The following is a 19,905-nucleotide window of genomic DNA, read 5'->3' on the forward strand; positions in this document are numbered from 1 at the left end:
ATGAGTTAACATCCGTCACAATACTGAAAATTCAAGTTTTACAAGAAGAGAACAGAAGTATATAATGACAAAAATAATTTAAAACTTAAAAGTCTTTTGATACAGACATCTCCAATTCTTTCTTTAATGATAGCTAGGAGAATTTACATTAACTCGACTCACCACAAACTTAATAAACAATATACTGTTGTGCGCTTTTGGACCAACTAGCTCTACACAAAAAACGAGTATCAAAGATGAGAAATTATCATAGCTCTCTGGACAAATCATGTCCGAAGAGTATTACAACTCTCTAATAATTGCATTTTGTATATTTTTTAAAATACATTGATGAATAAGTTAAAGAAAATATAACAGATAAATTTTCATAGGAAAAGTGCTCCATTTCATTCCAAAAGAACATACAAGAACCCACATGAATGCGTCTACTAGAATTCATACCAGAGCGACTTAAGAGATAAACTAGGGGATGAAAAAAATTCGCATACAGAAGAATCCACATGAAGATGACGACTAAAACCCACACATGGACAATTTACAGTACCAAAACAAGAAGACCATAATCGACACTAATACTAGATAAAGGCTGAAAATACCCGATAGAGATCAGAAAGTTATTTTATCTGATTTTAAACCTTTATAAAGATCAATGATCAGGAATTACCGCTGCTTCCCATAGCCCGCCACGCGATAACCTCCACCTCCTCTACCACGATTTATCGATGCTGCACACACACGCCAAACAATACCGTCCAAGAACCAAAACCATACGACTTCATGAACCAATAGGAAGAACCGCTACTCGATCCATACAACCTTTGGATACGGATACGACGCGCTTTGCGTCCACTTACTCCTAAATAGAAGCCCAGTCACATTCCCAACTAAGATGAGGCCTTACCAGACAGATAGACGGACCCTTTGGTTACTAGCTCCGTCGACATAACCCTCACTGTGCGTCATCTTCAAGCATCAAATAAAGACAACTTCTTTATGTCGTGTTATCTCTCCATCGCAAGGACATATAGATCTGGGGTCGAAGAGATGTCTCGCTGTTTTCACGCGCCGTCATCGAGAGGCTCCATTATAGATCTCAAAAGGGGAAAATCAGATATGACAAAATCCTCGATTCTAAAAGCCAACCCTTACTTATGTTGTCCTCCTTAGGTCTCGCCATTACTCCATACGAAGTTGGGACCCAGCTCCATCATTCTTGATGAAACGTGGGACGTGGCCTTGACAGCTCAGAAATTCGGATTTTGGATAAAGCAAGAAAGGAGAGGGGAAAGAGAAAACCATATGGATGAAAGAAAGTTACGCCTCTGGTGACTGTTCCGATGGTTGCTGGAGCTAGGGAGTTGATGACGATGTCTTCACGAGATGAAGAAGATGAGAGAGAGGTTTTTTTTCTCTTTTATTTTGGTTTTTGAAAAAAAAAGTCCAAAAAAGACACCAAAAGTTGTGGAAGCACTGTAGCCTATTGGTTAAGGTTTAAAGACTTCTACACCCAGGTCTGGGATTCGAATCCCAGACTATGCAATTTAATGCAGATTACAGAAAATCCAGGTTTCAAGTCCCGGAGAGAGCGGTTTATTAAACAATTATGCAGACTACAGAGGAAAAGCTTGCAAGGGATCTTCAACATGGTGCAAGTAAATCTGGTCAGGCATGGATTTTCATAGGACGGCTCAGATGATGCAGTTAGGTGTGGTCTTCATAAGGCAGGTAGTATTGTCGGTTGTCGAATCGTCTATGTAATCTTTCCTATATCATAATTGTAAGATCATAATAAATTAGCGTTAAAAAAAGACACCAAAAGAAAAGATACCAAATAAAAGTAACTTTAATTTCTCCACTGTTGATAGAGAGAAGGGAGAGAAGAGAGAGAAAGTAAAACTCAGAGGGCTCGGCGGTCGGCCGGCGCTTGAGCGTCCGTGCCGTCGCCGGAGCTCTTGTTCCTTCAGATAAAGACCTTAGTGTTTCGAGTTATATCTCCGGGAGGCGGAGACTCTAACAGATCTGTCACCGCCGGTCTTTTGTCTCCGTGACTGGGAAGCTTCTTCAGTTCCGACGTTATCGGCTTTAGTCTCCGGGGGGTGAAGGCTTCCACATCTTTGCGTCGCCGGCTTCGTCCCCTAGTCTTTAGGGTTTAGGTTTATATCGTTTGTTTTCTTCTTACTGGTTTTGTTTCTTGGTTCGGTTGTTTGTGTGTTCGTCGGAGGAGAGTGAAGTGCTCCGGCGGAAAGGGTGGTGATGCATGCGATGATTTATCTTTGGGTAGATTTGGTTAACGGTGGTGGATGAGATCTCGCCACGGCGATTGATTCTCTCCGGTTTTAGAACCCCAAAGATGGTTTGAGGTGAAGAGTGACGGAGCGATGGAGCTCCGGGTTGGCCGGTGGATCCGATGGTTGGATCTCCGGAGTTGATAGGAAGCGGTGATGACGCGATGGCCTCGTGACACGTGTACCCTCGACGGCGAGGATGGCAACACGTGTCCAAGCAACAAAAGTCGGATCTGCGAGGCGGCCGAATCTAACTTCTTTAGGTTTCTAGGGTTTCTCAAGTTAGGCCGTAGGTCTGGGCCCAATTGGGGATTGGGGATGCCCGTTTGGTTTGTTGGGTTTTAGTGTGAGTTTTTGTACTGGGTTTGGCCCGTTTTTTTAATCAAAATCATCCAGTTGGAAAAAAAAATAACTTTAATTTTTAACTAGATTTTGACCCGCACTTTCAAAGCGCGAGATTGTTTTTTTTTTAAATTTCGTTTAAATTAATAAATATTTTTCTAATCTATATTTTAATAGATTTTTATTTGTTTTTTTAATATTGTCTTCTTTATTTTTTTAATTAATATTAAAATTAAAATGTTTGTTTGTGAACTAATTAATTAGTTAAAAGATTTTAAAAAGGTAAACTTCTACTCAATAAATTTAATCATATTGTGATGATATGCTTGGTAAATTTATTTATTTATAATTTTTTAACTTATTAAGGAAATATTATATGAAAAATATAATAGATTTTACATTTTTCATTCAACATATTTTTAATTTATGCATAATTTTTAAATTACAATAACCGAAATATTTAATAATATTTATTGAGTAGAAGTTGGGGATATTTTTTTTAATGTCTATATTTTAAGATTAGTTTTGGAAAATTCAGTTACCATGTTAAACAGTTAAAATATTTTCTGCGTGTTCCTCAAGTTAGGAGATTTTCTTTTTTATTTGATTTGATTCCATAAATCTCTTAAATAAGATTTTTCGCTACTGCATGGGCCTAAGAAAACATAAATGTAAGTAGAAAATACGTTGGACTTTTTTTATCAATCGAATAACACTGAAAATAATTTAAATAGAGAATGAAATGTTTTGTAATTAGTAGTAAATTTCAGGGGCAGATTCATAAAAAGTATTCTGTTTTAATAGTATAGATAACAAAGTTCGGTAGGCCTCTGCTAATTACGAAGCGGATCGGTTACCATAAGAAGCCCAAAATATCCCTGGGCAGTTCACGTTTTGACCGGTTGACACGACACCATTTAGCTGCTTATTAGGCAACTAAAGACTTTCCGTACGTTGAACAAAAAAAAAAAACTTTCCGTACAAAATAACAAAAAATGTGTTGAGCTTGCTTTTGAGACACATGTGTGTCCTACTAACGTGCACGTGCGTATCTAGACCTGTCTGGTTTAACCGGTCGGAGTCCAGTAAGCATATAAAAAACGAAATTGGACGGAATAGGGCCAACTCCACCTACTTTCGCTAACTTTTGGCCCAAAATGTGAGGGTAAATCACGTCATCTTAAAATCCTAAAAACCAAAGATCAAATACTACTAACTAGGTGTTTTCTTACTACCTAGGTGCAGTAATTCAATTTTGAAATTTAAATTATATTTAAAAATAAAATTTTATTATTTTCTTACTAATATTTTAATATAAATTGTTTATTTAATTAGACATAAAATAAAGATAAAATAAAAAAAATTGTTTATTTTAATTTATGTTTAAAAATAGATTTGAATATATTTAAAATTATAATCTTAGACAATGTTTTTTATCTACTTCTTTTAGATAAAAATATATTAAATAAATTTGTATAAAATTAAAAAAATAATTGATATAATATTGTATAATAATAAAAAATTATAACTAAGCAGTATTTCTAAATTTCGTAGATATAAAAGAAATTGATAAATATTACGATTAAAATTTTATAATTTTTTTTTAAAAAAAGTTAAAAACAATTGTAGTAATAAAATTGTATAATCAAAATAGAAATAAATAACATTTGAAAATTTGAAAATTTTATTATATTTTTATTATTATACTATTTAATGTCATATTTGAATAGATTTAGTGATTTACTTTAATGGTAATGTATAATTTACAATTATATTCTATAAATTTTACTACATACAATATATGAATAACCATTAAATGTAAATATCTATGTCACATCAACCATAAGACATGTTATCATCTATATATATATAAAAATGTTGGTGGTTTTCCTGGGAGTCCACGTGGAAACTCCGTTTCTGTAAAGCCAACACGTGTCCACGCTTCTCTCCACATCGTTTCATTTAAGTGAATTCTTCTTGGGCTTTATTTTGTTATAATTCGTGATGGGCTTCTAACCCTAATATAGATTCACAAAAAAAAAAAAAAAAAAAAAGAAAATCCTTCTTCTTCTTCGACGCCGGGGACTTTCACGATTCTTTATTAGATCTGAAACGGGAAAGAGCTGGAGAAAAGACTGACTAAGACTGAACGGTAGAGAAGGCGAGAGTCACCACCACCGGTCTCCTCTCTCTCACCGTCTCTCTCCTCTCTGCGCCACGCAGGATCTCTCTCTCTCCCTGCCTCGCTATGTCACGGGTAAATCTCTCTCGCTCTCTGTATCTGTCTCTCTCTCTCTGTATCTCTCTATCTCTCTCTCTCTCTCTCTCTCTCTCTCTCTCTCTGCGAGTTTTGATTTCGATTTGTTTTTGTCTTGGTAAAGAAAGTTGGAGGAGGCAGAGAAGCTTGATGGAGGAGGACGGAGAAGAAGCTTCACGGGGTGGAAGAAGCTGGACGAACAGACGGTGGAAGAGGCAGGATGAAAAAGGCGGAGGTTTAGTTTTGTATTTTTTATGGAGAGTTCAACAAGAAGACGGCGGCCTCTAGATTAGGTTTAGTTTTGCATTTTTTTTTTAATTTTGTTTAATGGTGTAAACCAATTTGAAATTACAAACCGGTTCAAATATTTTGTAAACCTGTTTTAATATATACATTCTATATTTATATGTACTTTTCAATTTCGTAATGTAATACCACAACTCTACAAGAACAAAAAGTCTTTGAAGAGTCTTTTGGTCCTCACTTAGATCCCTTTTCCCACTTAAATTTTGTGGGCGTGATTTATAAAGAGACATTCCTTTGATGGTTTCTGTTTTGTGATGAAAGATCATAGATATTATTTCTTTTTTGGAAGATTAGAGAGATTTTTGCTCAATTAAACCTTTAACCAAGTTTCTTTTTTTTTCCTCTTTAATTATATTAGTGAATGATTATTATTATTATTTAAGCTTTACGGATTCATTAATTTACTTTGTATTCTCAATCAACAAAGACAAGTTTTTGAGTGGCATGTGTAAATAAATTTTAGGCAATGTGTCTAAGAATATTAGATCTAGGGGTGGGCGTTCGGGTACCCGTTCGGGTTTGGGTCGGGTATTTCGGATTTTCGGGTATTTCGGTATAGAGGTCTAGAACCCGTTCGGGTATTTATGTACTTCGGGTCGGGTTCGGGTATTTTTAGTTCGGATTCGGTTATTTCGGATCGGGTTCGGATATTTAGATTTTGAAAAAAAAAATTAAAATTTTCATTTCTCAAGTTTATTGTATTTAAAAATATAACTTTTAGTTAACTAATTTTTTATTTTTAATAGATTGAATGGTTAATAGATTTGGACATAACATTTTAAAACTAAAAAGGCACTAATTTAGTTATTTTTTTTAATTTTGGATATAACTTTTTGTTAATTTTTGAAATAAAAAACTTGACATGCATTTTAAGTGAGTAGCAAATCATTTTTCCGTAATTGTATGTATATCATATGAACTTAAATTATGTGTAGTATCAATATAAATATTTTATATAAAATGAGAGATATAAACTAGAAACATAAAGTTAATTATACATATGTTCGGTTATATTCGGATATCCATTCGGGTTCGGGTATTATCCGTTCGGGTTCGGGTATCCAATCTCTCCTTATTCAATACCCGTTCGGGTATTTTGCTATTTCGGTTCGGATTTCGGTTTGGTTTTTTCGGATCGGGTTCGGGTGCCACTTCGGATATCGGGTAAAGTGCCCACCCCTAATTAGATCATTAGCGGGATCCCATTATTAGCTGTATCCATCACAACTCTCACCCCCTCAAGCAAGTTTGCTTTGCGTACAAAAAATCAGCCAATGATGTGTTTGAGTTGTATGGCTGATTTTAAGTTCGATTATTTAAAAAAACTATAAAAAAATTACGGATTCCTAAAAAGATTAACTTTGATAGAAGAGATTTGGAATGGTTCAAGAGAGACGGCAATATCTGAAAATTAAATTATTATGTATAGAAAAAAATTGGATGATGGTAGAAGATAATAAAAATGGTGGGAGGGGAACAATATTTTGCGATTTGATATTAGTGAAAAACAAAAGGAATGGTTATGTTTGTTAAGCTATTTTATAGAATGCAACATTTCAGAAAGCTGCCATGTCTTAGATGTTTAACCATCACACAAGCTTATAAGATCACCTGGAGAGGTTTAACAAAAAAAAAAACACCGGGAGAGTAAAACAATTGGCAGAATGAGGAAATGATATATATGTTCTTCAACCGTTAACAATTAAAAAAATAATAAATAATCAAATCATAATTTTTAAAAAAAATATAAATGAAAATAAATATATACAAAAATAACCATCTATAATTTAGTGAACTACATAATATAACCAAAAATATAAAACAGAACGAAATTTCAAATTCAAAATATATACAAAAAATCATAAAAATGCAGTTTGTGGAAGTCCATTAACAATCTTTCTTTTACGTTTCATTAAAGCAAAGTCAAGAAAAAAAAAACAAAAAATCAATCTAATAATTGTTGGCATATTTTTATTATTAGACTCAAGTTACAAGAAACTGACAAAATATCAAAGATACACACAAAAGATTAACACATAATTTAAAAAATATTTAAAAAGTAATTGAGAAACAGAATATAACAAGATAATAACTAAGAACAAATTAAGCACACGAGCATAAATGAAAAATTTCATGATATAATAAGAGATTAATGATATTGTATGGAAATATATGCATTTATGTCATGACTTCCAAAAATAAGTATAAATTTACTACTGATATACAAATAAAATGTATATATTTTCAAAATACAGATGAAAAATGCTATAAACCGACAAGATATGAAAGTAAATGAAAGTAAATAATATAAAATAAAACAAACAAGTCAATATTTATATTACCAAAGTAAAGAAGAATACATCCGGTTTAAAATTATTTCAACCATAAATTGCGAGATTTAATTAATTGTTGAAAATTCTAACATCAAATAATCTTAACCAAAAAACATAAAATAAAATAAGAAAACAATCACAAACATAATAATTCAAACCACATATATGATAAAATTCTTCAAAATAAACCAAATTTTGAACCAAATATACACATGTTCATTTGCGAAAGAGGACTAATTAATGTTATAAATCACCTAAGAACATCTTTAAAGTATTTGACTCTTTCTACTTCTAAAATCGAAAAAGTCTAAAAAAAGTGTAATATGCTCCATTGTATTCTTCTAAATTAGCAAGATTTAAATTTATATTAAAAAAATAGTAGTGATGTTATTTATAAAATAAATAGCAGTCTCTATTATAGAAGAAGTGATAGTGATGAGCTGAATCAATTTGATCTCTAATTGCTATTAAAGAAATAATAAAAAAAAGCAATAGATTAGAGATGCTCTAAGAAGTCATGTAACTATTGAGGATGAGTTGAAGCAATTTGATCTCTTTTGACATCCTTTTATATTTTGTTCTTCGTACTGTTGCATCTCTGTTATGCTTATACGTTGAGGCTATATGCCTCTAGGCCATTGTGTGAGATTTTAGAGATTTAAGAAGGTATTGAGAGATTAAGAACGATTAAGGAGAAGTTTAGTGAAAGATTTAAACAAGAATCATGGTTTGAGAGTGATTAAGAGACTTTGAGATTTAAACTTGAGAGAGAGTAGAGATAGAGTGATTCAATCTCGTTAATCATTAATCAGATGAGGTTACAACTTATATAGTATGAGAGCTTAGGGTTTACAAGGTTTAAAGATAAGCTAAAGCATGTGTAGTCAACCAGGAGAGGAGCGCATATCATAAAGCATCCAATGAGCTTCTTCCCGCGTGTGAAGCATCTTGGATCTTTGACTAGGATGCTGACAGTCTGTCACAACCTGGCACAGCCTGTCAGATGCGCTCCTCAAGCTCTCTCAACGGTCTGATCCAAGTAGAGCATGGTAGAAGGTAAGAATGATCCGTTTACTCCCCTCTTGGTTAAACGGTCATGGTAACTTCTTCTTTACCTTGTACGGCCACCTTGTACGGCCTGTCCGTACACTCACATCCCTAACTTTATCCTTAAGCCTCTAACCTTCTCTAGCTTCATATCACATATTTGCATCACCTCATTTCAACACTCCCCCTCAAGCTTAACCATGTGGAACAAGTTAAGCTTGGAAGGACCATGAGATCTTCCTCATTAAAAACCTTACCAAAGAAAACCCATTTGGGACAAAACTTTGATAAGGGAAAAAGAGTAAAGACCTCATGATCAGGGGACTATTCTATGGGTGTAAGATCAATGAGTCCTAACCTGATGTGTATGGACTCCATTGTCTTTTGTCTTGCTGCCTTGGTGAATACATCCGCTAACTGATCCTCACTCCTTGTATAGCATGGCAAGATTACTCCCAAAACGATCATCTGCCTCACCTTGTGGCAGTCTACTTCAATGTGCTTGGTTCTCTCATGGAACACTGAGTTGGATGCAATGTGTATAGCTGCTTGGTTGTCACAATGCATAGTCATTGGTGTAGCTTGCTCTATCTCCAAGTGTTTCAAGATCCCTTTGATCCACACCAACTCATTGGTTAGCTTCAGCATTGCCCTATACTCAGCTTCAGCACTTGAACAAGATACTACTTTCTGCTTCTTGCTCTTCCATGTCACAAGATTACCTCCAATGAATGTACAATAGCCGGTAGTTGATCTTCTGTCTGCTCTATCTCCTGCCCAATCAGCATCACAATAGCCCACCACTTCAGTACTCTTGTTGCATCCCATCCAAACTCCAAGACCTGATGTACCGTTCAGGTACAAGAGGAGTCTCTCCATCATTCGCCAGTGATGCTCCTTTGGGACTTGCATATGCTGGCTCACTTGATTCACAGCAAAGCGTATATCTGGACGTGTGATGGTAAGGTAGATGAGCTTCCCTACTAGCTTCCTGTATAGCTTTGGATCATGAAAGACCTTGCTATCTTCAATCTCCCCCTCACGTGGAACCTTGTATCCATCTTCAAGAGGCATCCTTGCTGTCTTATCTCCTTGTATACCTGCATCTTTCAAAAGATCAAGTGTATACTTCCTTTGGGAAATGAACAATCCTTCCTTAGATCTACACAACTCAATTCCAAGGAAGTATTTCATTTCTCCTAAGTCTTTAATTTCAAATACAGATTTTAAAAACTCCTTGGTGGCTTTTATCCCAGCCTTATCACTACCTGTTATAATGATATCATCAACATACACAAGTAGACAAATGATACCTGAGGGTGAAGTAAGTGTGAAGAGAGTATGGTCCAATTCTGATTTCTTGAATCCACGCCCATTTAAAGTAGTGCTCAGCTTGTTGTACCATGCTCTAGGAGATTGTTTCAACCCATAGATAGCCTTCTTGAGTCTCAACACATTTCCAGATTTCACAAGATGCCCTAGGCCTGGTGGTGGATGCATATACACTTCATCTTCTAGTTCTCCTTGAAGAAAGGCATTCTTCACATCCATCTGCCAAAGCTCCCACTCAAGATTCACAGCCAGAGATAATACAATCCTTATTGTATGGAGCTTAGCAACCGGAGCAAAGGTGTCAATGTAGTCTTCCCCATATGTTTGAGTGTATCCTCTAGCCACCAGTCTTGTTTTCTTTCTCTCAATAGTCCCATCAGGCTTGTACTTGATAGTGAATATCCACTTGCTGGTTACTGCCTTCTTTCCTTTTGGCAGTTCACTTTCAAACCAAGTGTCATTCTTTATCATGGCATTAGCTTCATCACCTACTGATTCCTTCCAGTCTTCATGTAGCATTGCATCTTCATATGATCTAGGCACATAGCTTCCATCTAAGCTGATCATAAATGCGCAATGCTCTTCTGGATAGCACGCAAAGGAGCACACAGCTTGAGAGGGATGCTCCACAGCTTGGGCATTGTAGTACACTCTTGTGTTTACCCATTGGAAGCATCTCTCTTTAACCGTGTGCTTCTCCTCAATGGAACTACTACATTCTCTTCCACGGCTTCTTCTGGTATCTGGTTTTCTTCACTAGCTTCCTGACTTCCATGTTGATCACTTCCCCTTGAGTCATCTTCACTATGAACATGAGAGTCTGCGCTTTGTTGTTGATTTTCGGCTTCACTTGTTCCTTGAACTTCAGTATCAGCAGATTCACTTCCCCCTTCATGTTCTAAGTGAGATGATTCTTCAACTCTAACAGGTGGTGTTGCTTGGCGTTTGTACTGATCTGATGACACTCCAATACCAAGTCCTTGCAAGATGTTTCTCAAGCTTGCAGCCCTGTCTGATGGTTGGGATAGATCTTCAAGTTCTTCCCAATTCTTCCCATCATAATAGCCCTTTTCTTCAAAGAACTTCACCTCCCTTGATACCAATACTCTTCTGGTATTTGGATCAAAGCATTTGTATCCCTTTTGGGACGTTGAGTATCCAATCATCATAGCTTTGGTACTCTTCTCTTCTAGCTTGTTCCGCATTTCTCCGGGTACTAGCACATAGCACACACACCCAAAGATCCTCAAGTGTTCCAGCACTGGCTTACTCTTGTTAAGAACCTCAAAGGGGGACTGATCATTGAGAATCTTGGTTGGTGTTCTGTTGATTAGGTAGCTTGCGGTCATCACTGCATCACTCCAATGCCTCTTAGGCACACTCGTATAGAACATCATTGATCTTGCCACCTCCATGAGGTGTCTATTCTTCCTTTCAGCCACTCCATTTTGCTGGGGTGTATAAGAACAGCTCGTCTGATGAAGTATTCCATGGCTAGCTAGATGTTCTTTAAATGCATGACTTGTATACTCCCCACCATTATCTGACCTGAAAATCTTAATCTTGGCATTATAGTGGTTAGTAACATAGTTTTGAAAGTTTTTAAATGCATCAAGAACTCTATCCTTTGTTTTAATGAGTGTTAACCAGGTGTATTTAGATTTTTCATCAATGAAGGTGACATAATACTTGTAATTATCCCTAGATAAACAAGGTGCAGTCCAAACATCAGAGTGGATCAAGTCAAAACATTTCTCATAAACTGTAACTGATCTTTGAAACACATTCTTACAATGTTTTCCCAAAATACAAGCTTCACAATCATTATTTTTAAACATGACACCTGGTAACATTATGCTTAAGGCCCTAACATGTGGATGTCCTAGCCTAGCATGCCACAAAGCATCCTTACTTAAAGAAACCGAGCTAAACGAAAAACAAGAACTAGAGATAGGAGAGAGATCTTCAAGCATGTAAAGGTCTCCCTTAGTTGCTCCTTGGCCGATCAACTTACTGCTCTTAATATCCTGAAACTTCACATCATTAGGACTAAAAATAACATTGCAATTAAGATCAGTAGTGCATCTCTTGACAGATAACAAGTTTGAAGTAAATTCAGGCATGTAGAATGCATTAGACTCTTTATTAAACAGTTTCAACCTACCAATGCCTCTAATAGGAATTCTATCTCCATTAGCAATCATGACATGACCTTGGGTAGGTTCTATATCCGTAATCAACCTGTTATCACTAATCATGTGATGAGATGCACCAGAATCAATAATCAAAGGTTTATGTATATCCTTAGCTAGATGACTTCTAGGATGATCATTGTTATTCTTTAAGTTTTCAAGAACTCCTAAGAGTTTATTAGCAATGCTATGTTCAGTTTTACCAATCAAGGGACTCTCTAGTATGTCTAGCAACCTATCAGTTCTACTAGACATAGTATGAGCAGCAAAAGAATAACCAAGAGTATTGGGTCTTAGTTTGTTACCAGACTCCTTAAGAGCTTTGATGAGTGCATCTATGTCTGACTTCCTGATCACCTCATGCTCTAGGTTCTTTCCTCCTGAGTGGTGAGAAGAGAGAGCTCGCCCTTCACTCTCATTCACTTGTGAGGATGTACCAGCCCCGGATGCACTGCCACTGTTTGTCTCGGTGGACATGTGAGCTCTGGCTTCTCTCTCCTTGTTGAATTTGCTTGGCTTGAGGTGAGGGTGAAGTATCCAGCATTGGCTCTTCTTATGGCCTGGCTTCTTGCAATGATCACAATTCCCTTCAAAGCGGTCACCATACTTCCTTCCATCATTCTTGTAACCCGCCTTGTTTGCTTGCACATCCTCAGCCTGATGAGCCATAGGTAGCTCCCCCTTTCCTCCAAACAAGCCTAGAGAGCCTTCCTCCTTCTGCAGTTGAGAGCACAGCTCCTCCATTGTTGGTAGGCTTGACGATCTCAGCATGTGCTTTATGACATCCTGGTAGCACACATCCAAGGTCATCAACAACCCAAACACTTGATCATGCTCTCTCCTCTCCATGATGATCCCTTGATCACTGGTGCTTGGGCGCAGGTTATCCAGCTCAGACCAAAGAGCTCTGAACTTCCCAATGTGTGTAGTAAGCTCCACACCACCTTGCATCAAGGAGGTGATGGCTTTCTTCAACTCAAACACACGGTTAAGGTTTGAGACATCTCCAAATGTCTTCTGGAGCGTCTCCCATAGATGCTTAGGTGTCTCACAGAAGATGTAGGCTTCAAGCAACGGGACTTCAATAGAACTGTGTAGCACGGACAGCACCATCAGATCTTCTTGAACCCATTTCTTCTTCACCTCAGCTTCAGTGAGTACTTTTCCACCCTCAGCTTCCTCATTCCCTTTGGCCACTGGCTCTGGACCATCATCCGTGATGTGGTTCCACAACCCTAGCCTCCCAATAGCAGTCTTCACCAGCCGAGACCACAACAAGTAGTTCCCTACACCTTTTAAGGCAACCGGAACCATAACAAGCTTACTGTAGTTTCCTTCCATCTTCTCTTTGCCTCTAGTTACTTCTAGTCTTCAATCTTGTACTTCAGTTGAGCTTCTACCACACCAGATCTTCAAGAACACACGGGACCAAAGAACCAAGGGTAAGACACTTCAACAAACTGACAAGACTTCCCGGAAGTATCAAGAACAAACGCAAGAACACAAAGAAGGAATGAGTAAGAATCACACAAAGGAACTAAGATCTCTCAATACCAAAGCCAACCTGGCTCTGATACCATGAGATTTTAGAGATTTAAGAAGGTATTGAGAGATTAAGAACGATTAAGGAGAAGTTTAGTGAAAGATTTAAACAAGAATCATGGTTTGAGAGTGATTAAGAGACTTTGAGATTTAAACTAGAGAGAGAGTAGAGATAGAGTGATTCAATCTCGTTAATCATTAATCAGATGAGGTTACAACTTATATAGTATGAGAGCTTAGGGTTTACAAGGTTTAAAGATAAGCTAAAGCATGTGTAGTCAACCAGGAGAGGAGCGCATATCATAAAGCATCCAATGAGCTTCTTCCCGCGTGTGAAGCATCTTGGATCTTTGACTAGGATGCTGACAGTCTGTCACAACCTGGCACAGCCTGTCAGATGCGCTCCTCAAGCTCTCTCAACGGTCTGATCCAAGTAGAGCATGGTAGAAGGTAAGAATGATCCGTTTACTCCCCTCTTGGTTAAACGGTCATGGTAACTTCTTCTTTACCTTGTACGGCCACCTTGTACGGCCTGTCCGTACACTCACATCCCTAACTTCATCCTTAAGCCTCTAACCTTCTCTAGCTTCATATCACATATTTGCATCACCTCATTTCAACATTGTGGTCTAGGCTATATGCCTCTAGGCCATTGTGGTTTGTACTTTCATGCTTTTATGCTGATTTTTCTTTTAATAAAATGAAAACAGTGTTAAAAGAAAAACTATTGAAGATACCATATTTATATATAATGACAACTTTTAGAATATTGATTTAACATCTTTTCACCTACTTTTTGCTATGTTTTGTAAATTCTTTTAACATTCAATATCAGCATAATTTTTTCATAATATTGGAAAAGAATTGGTTAAGGAACTCTGTGTAAGTTGAATATTTAAAATAATTATAGCAACCCATAATTGACCAACCAATCATAGATTAATAATTATCAAAAAGATACAACAAGAACAACATCCATAACTCATACATAATCACTATATACCATGATATTATTTAAAACCATAAAAGTTAATATACACCGCTTTTACAAAAACTAACAAAATATATACAATTATATAGTTACATATATCACATATAAAGAATGTCCCGCGCGTAGCGCGGACCGACCCTAGTTTCTAATATGATATGTTACATTTATTTAGTGAAATTAATTGTAGAGAAGACATGTATCTAAATCATTTTGCAAATAATGTTAAGGGATACTATTTTTGTTGAATAATCGCGGGGAATCTATTCATTATAGAACTTCCTATGTTGCTTAGCTATGGCTATCAGCGGCTAATCCAAATATTTTTTTAAAAATGGATTCACAAATATTAGAATACGTGTAAAGTTACATATTAGAATATGTGTATACATTAAATTTGTTAAGAAATATACTATTTTCAAAAATATTGTGGGTGTATCCGTGTATGTACTCATTCTCATCTACCTAGGTTTACCACTAAAAGCTATAGCATTTTGATTCGGTAATTACGAGTAAAACCACACATGATTTTGAAAAATTTAATTATTGAATTTCCTTATAGATTTAGTGAGTGTCATACAAAACGTTTTACTTTTCGACGGTGTTTAGGGAGTGAGCAAAAAAGCCAAACTGAACCAAACCCAACCGACTTAAACTAAACAAAACAAAATGCATAAACCTATTGGTTCAAGCTTTTATCAACCCAAATAGTTTGGTTTGGTTTGGTTTTAATTACATCAACTAAAATAATAATATTAAGATTTAATATATTTAACTATTTAACTTAAACAATTAAACTAAAAATATATATATTTTACTTTAAAATGAATAGAATAAACACAACAAAAAATAAAATAAAAAATGTGAATCTCATATATTAACATTAAAACCAAAAAATTACTTCTGATATTTATATTATGTTTGAAGATAATAATATAAACTTATTGGATTAAATCTCCAATATGTTTAGTGTGATGTTTAGTTTTATGCTTAAATATGAATAAAATAATAATTTAGTGTCAAATGAAGAACACAAACCAAACTAATTTGGATTGATTTTGGTTAAAGTTTTTTTAGATCCAAATAAACCAAACCAAACCAAACTCAAACCAAATCAAACCCAAACCTAACTCATAATTAAACCAAAAGGCCCACATTTAAACAATACGACTTACAAACCATAAAATTCTCTTCGCCTACAAATCATAGTAATATAATAACAAAACATAAATTTAGTACTTACATATTATGATGATGTATCTATTATGTTATAAAATCTTATAACAATAAATAATTGAATTTATTATTTTGTAAATTATGATATTTTTTACAAATAATAAATTCATAATTGACAACTAATAATAAAAATATATATACTAGAGATCCGAGAAGTCATAAGTTTAATTCATCTCAAGAAAGAATCTTCTCTAATCAAGAGATTTATGGTTTGGATTTTGCTATAGGAGATAATTAGGCATCCGGACCCCAAACTAGATATTAAAAAAATGATATTTTATTTATTATATTATATATGTTTAGTCTATTTTATTTTACTTCAGTAGTACAAACTGATTTTGAGTGTTAATAAAACTTGTTAACTGACTTAGTGTGAAAATAACTCTTATTTTATTCTGTAATCCTTTAGGGCTGTTTCTAATATTTAGTTGTATCAAATACTATGCGTTGAGTCATCTACATGTGTAGTGTTGACCGCTTTTTTGACCATTGGGTATAGCATATTTTCTCAAAAGACTAGTAGTAATGAATAGGGAGACCCAATGTTGAATTTTCCATGGACTCGTAAAGTCATAATCATTAGTGATGACAGCTTTGGTTCTGTAACGAAGATAATAATGCGATGTTTCCACTTTCTTGCTTATGTATGTAATAAGCTTTAGTGGAATAGCTTAATCGTGTTTTGAGGTTAACATCTAATATTTTATACACCTGATTTATCTTTGGAACGTTATAAAACTCTTCTTATCTGCATGCTTCACTTAACATATTTTTTTTTGGTCAAGGGGGCCTAACATTTTTATGATTATTTTCTGAAGAATTTAATGGCTTTTTCTTCTTTCTTGAAAGTTTTACTAATATTAAAAATTTTACAATGCAGTGGAGTACTTCCAAGAAACATACAAGGTACCTGAAAATATCACAGGAGATATAATCCTTGTGAGAGTAATTTGGTTTTTGGATTTGATTGGTTTTGGTACATTCACTCCTTTTCAACCAAAAACCTTATATTTTCCTGTTTTTTTTTGTGAACCTCTTCAATGCTATTTGGTCCTCTGTAACAAGACTCTTCATGGAAGGTATTTTTATTTAATGTTATGACATGACATAGCAATGGGGCACATATATGATATGTGTACGTATGCTGTCTTCATATCTCTCCACAAAGTTTTGCTTTTCACCACAACTGAAAAGAAACAAGTACTAAGACCAACCCAATTGTTTGATCTCACTTCATATCCTTTCAAATCAAACCCTGTGAAAATGGGACCAACAAATAAGTTATATGGACGCCAACAATGCTTGTGAAGATAACAATTTATTTGATTATTCAAAACTATTATTTGCCCAACCAACTCTTTAGTCCTCTCTTCAATTCAATGGAAAAAAATTCTCGAACATGTACTAAGTAAATAACCAATGATGTCATGAGATTTTTCAGACAAGGACAAAGCAGTGTAATGGCAAATTTTGGTCCTTCTAAAAGATCCTCACAATGAAAAGACAGGTTTCTAGTCTTTGATTATAATCTTTCCATGACAATTGCAAAGGATGATGGTAGGTGGAAATTAGATCATCATTCAATCATGAAACAAGTATGCAGATCACAAGAAAAAGATCTCTGTTTTAAAATTATCAAATACTGAATAGTACACCATTTGAAACCGTCCATCAACACAATAAACGAGCAAAACGCATGATGTTTCTAAATCTGACAGACTTTTTTTGATCGTTTGATGAAATTATTAGCGAGGACTACTAGAGAACACATCGAGAAACACTCTGTTTACTGAAGACAACCTCATCTGCTGCTCTTGCACTCTTCTCCTCTTGAATAGAGGCTCTGGAGACGGTGATGCAGATACAACCCATGACTCATTCGAGCTATCAGAGCTGAATGACGCATCGAATACACCGGTTGGACTAGCGGGTTGCATCCTCTTCTTGCTTGGAATGTGGTCAAACACCAACTCATAGCATTTATTTACTTTCTCCTGTCCACGTTAAATAATGATGGAATCAGTTATTGATCCTAATAACAAGCTACATTGGCATTTATTGTTCCAAACGAGTAACAACACCACATACCGAATCAACTTTGAGTAGTGTCATGAGCTGAGATTCGTATTCAGATTCGTCACACGTCTTGAAACCTCTAAAGACAGAGACCATTATTGCAGCTGCTAACTCAGACGAGCTATAACTTAGAAACCTCGAATCTGAAAACCAAGAACAGTGTAATTGAGCACCAACAAGAATCCAAGAGATCTGATGAAACTCATGTATAGAGAGGTGTAAGCATTATTACCAGGAACAATGGAGAGCAACAGAGATTCACATCTACTCAAGAACTCCAATTGCTGGTGAGATTTAAAGCTGAATCGACGGATAATATGATCAAGATACGAGATTGGAGTCACGGGATGCATCCTCCATTGAAGAGTAGAGAGAATCAAAAGCTCCATTCTCTGTATGGTTTTAGCCTCAAAGACATAGCTTGCCTCTTCCACCTTTAACAAAACACACACACACAGAAGAACAGTCAAGCGACATTACTCACACAAAGACGAGATGAAATCTGAGAAAAAGGAGTGAACTTACTTGGAGATCTACGAGCAGAGGAACACGGACCTCCTCAACTTTTGCAGCTAAAGACAAACAAGCCAAAGCTGTAAGCTGAGACATCCATGGAAACTCTGTCTGAAACTTCCTGCTTGTTATAAACCTATCGAAGTAGTTAACAGCGAGAAGAGCCGTCAAGGAACTAAACCCGTAATGAGATTTTACCCTGAGGATCCAATCAACAGCCTTTTCACGACACAAAGCCAGATACTCGTCGTCTAAGACACCCTCTTCGGTAAGAGAGGGTCTGAAGTCGTTTTCCTTGAAGATCAGACTCGATAACTCGTCTTCCTCCCAGGACATAGACCGATCGAGAAAACCCAGATGGAAAAATGGAAACTTTCCGTCAGATTTGTCGCAGGAATCTTCGTCTTCCTCATCGAACCCAGAACTGTCTTCCTCGCAGAAAAGCATACAAAACGGTGCGTTTTGAATCTCTTCCTCTTCTTCTAAAGCCATCTTCCTCGTTGGAGAAGAATGAGATCGGAGTTTTATTCTGCCATTACAGCTCCCTCCTTTGTCTATTCTGTGAGGGAAGGGGGGAGAGACAAGAAGTGAAAGACAAATGCTCTAACAAAGTATGTAGGGTTTTATCTCACGCCTGTCCTGTTTTTCTTTTTATTTTATTTTCCCTTTTTTTCTTTTTGTTATTTGTTTAATTTAATTTAATTTAATTTAATTTTATATTATCTCTCTTGTCTTTTATTATTCGGATGTTTGGCCCGCGAGAAAATTGATGAAACCGTACTTTATTTTGTTTTATCCTCAGAAATGGAAATAACTTCCCCTGTTTTTTCTTAATAATTTAAATTATATTCAGATTAATTAGATAATAATGATTTATTTTAAAAGAGGGGTAGCTACTAAGCTTGCGATACGTGTTATTACAAAAATCTTTACACTCACGCTCTTGTCTAGTTTGTATTACACGTTCTTTCTCCCTGTCGGTACGATGCGATCATGTTGCTCTCCCTTGGAAAGTGGAGCTTACGCGCTCGTGAGGTGATGCTGAAATTTTCATTGGTGCATAAAAATTGTTGACCATTAACTATGTTTGCCACCTTTAAGGTAATTTATGTTTTTTAACTCGTTCAATTTTCTATTCACATTAATTATCGTTTTAAAATTTGAAAATTTATTTCATTTTAAATATCATTTTATAGTATTTTATGCACAAATTATCAGATTTTTTATTTTACCTATATTCTCTTATTACATTAGTTATCAAAGACATAAAAATTAATACATTTACTGGAAGTAAAGCAACATATTTAGTTACTTTCAATAATGTGCAAAAATATTAAACAGTTTATAGTATGAAACAGAGAACATAAAATAAAAATAGTTCTAATATTCTTATAATTTCTAACTATAAGTATAAGTATAAGAAAAATCTCACAAATAGCATTTTTTAGTTTTATTA

The 19,905-nt window shown here is 35.4% G+C and overlaps 1 protein-coding gene and 1 long non-coding RNA gene across 2 annotated transcripts; one reads left to right on the forward strand and one right to left on the reverse strand.

Moving 5' to 3' along the window:
• The first annotated feature begins 2,948 nt into the window (after positions 1 to 2,948).
• LOC117128548 lies at positions 2,949 to 5,564 on the forward strand. Its single transcript, XR_004451911.1, has 2 exons — positions 2,949 to 4,884; positions 5,009 to 5,564. It is a non-coding gene; the product is annotated as an uncharacterized LOC117128548 (long non-coding RNA).
• An 11,896-nt stretch (positions 5,565 to 17,460) lies between these two features.
• On the reverse strand, positions 17,461 to 19,387 carry LOC103840923 (cyclin-D3-3). The gene is made up of 4 exons (XM_009117440.3): positions 18,462 to 19,387; positions 18,169 to 18,370; positions 17,949 to 18,079; positions 17,461 to 17,854 (listed from the first exon to the last, which is right to left on the reverse strand). Exons 1-4 carry the CDS (start codon positions 18,939 to 18,941, stop codon positions 17,606 to 17,608), a joined length of 1,062 nt encoding a protein of 353 aa, XP_009115688.1. The 5' UTR covers positions 18,942 to 19,387; the 3' UTR covers positions 17,461 to 17,605.
• Positions 19,388 to 19,905: the final 518 nt, after the last annotated feature.

The sequence above is a fragment of the Brassica rapa genome, chromosome A09 (genome assembly GCF_000309985.2).
Source record: "Brassica rapa cultivar Chiifu-401-42 chromosome A09, CAAS_Brap_v3.01, whole genome shotgun sequence".
Lineage (NCBI taxonomy): Eukaryota > Viridiplantae > Streptophyta > Magnoliopsida > Brassicales > Brassicaceae > Brassica > Brassica rapa.

What these genes read in the sequence shown, in the direction of transcription:
- LOC103840923 (XM_009117440.3), bottom strand. Translation starts at nt 18,941, where the DNA reads ATGGCTTTAGAAGAAGAGGAAGAGATTCAAAACGCACCGTTTTGTATG. An exon ending in CTCTGCTCGTAGATCTCCAA is followed by an intron (nt 18,371 to 18,461) that starts GTAAGTTCACTC and finishes GTTTTGTTAAAG; the next exon opens with GTGGAAGAGGCAAGCTATGT. An exon ending in CACTACTCAAAGTTGATTCG is followed by an intron (nt 17,855 to 17,948) that starts GTATGTGGTGTT and finishes TAACGTGGACAG; the next exon opens with GAGAAAGTAAATAAATGCTA.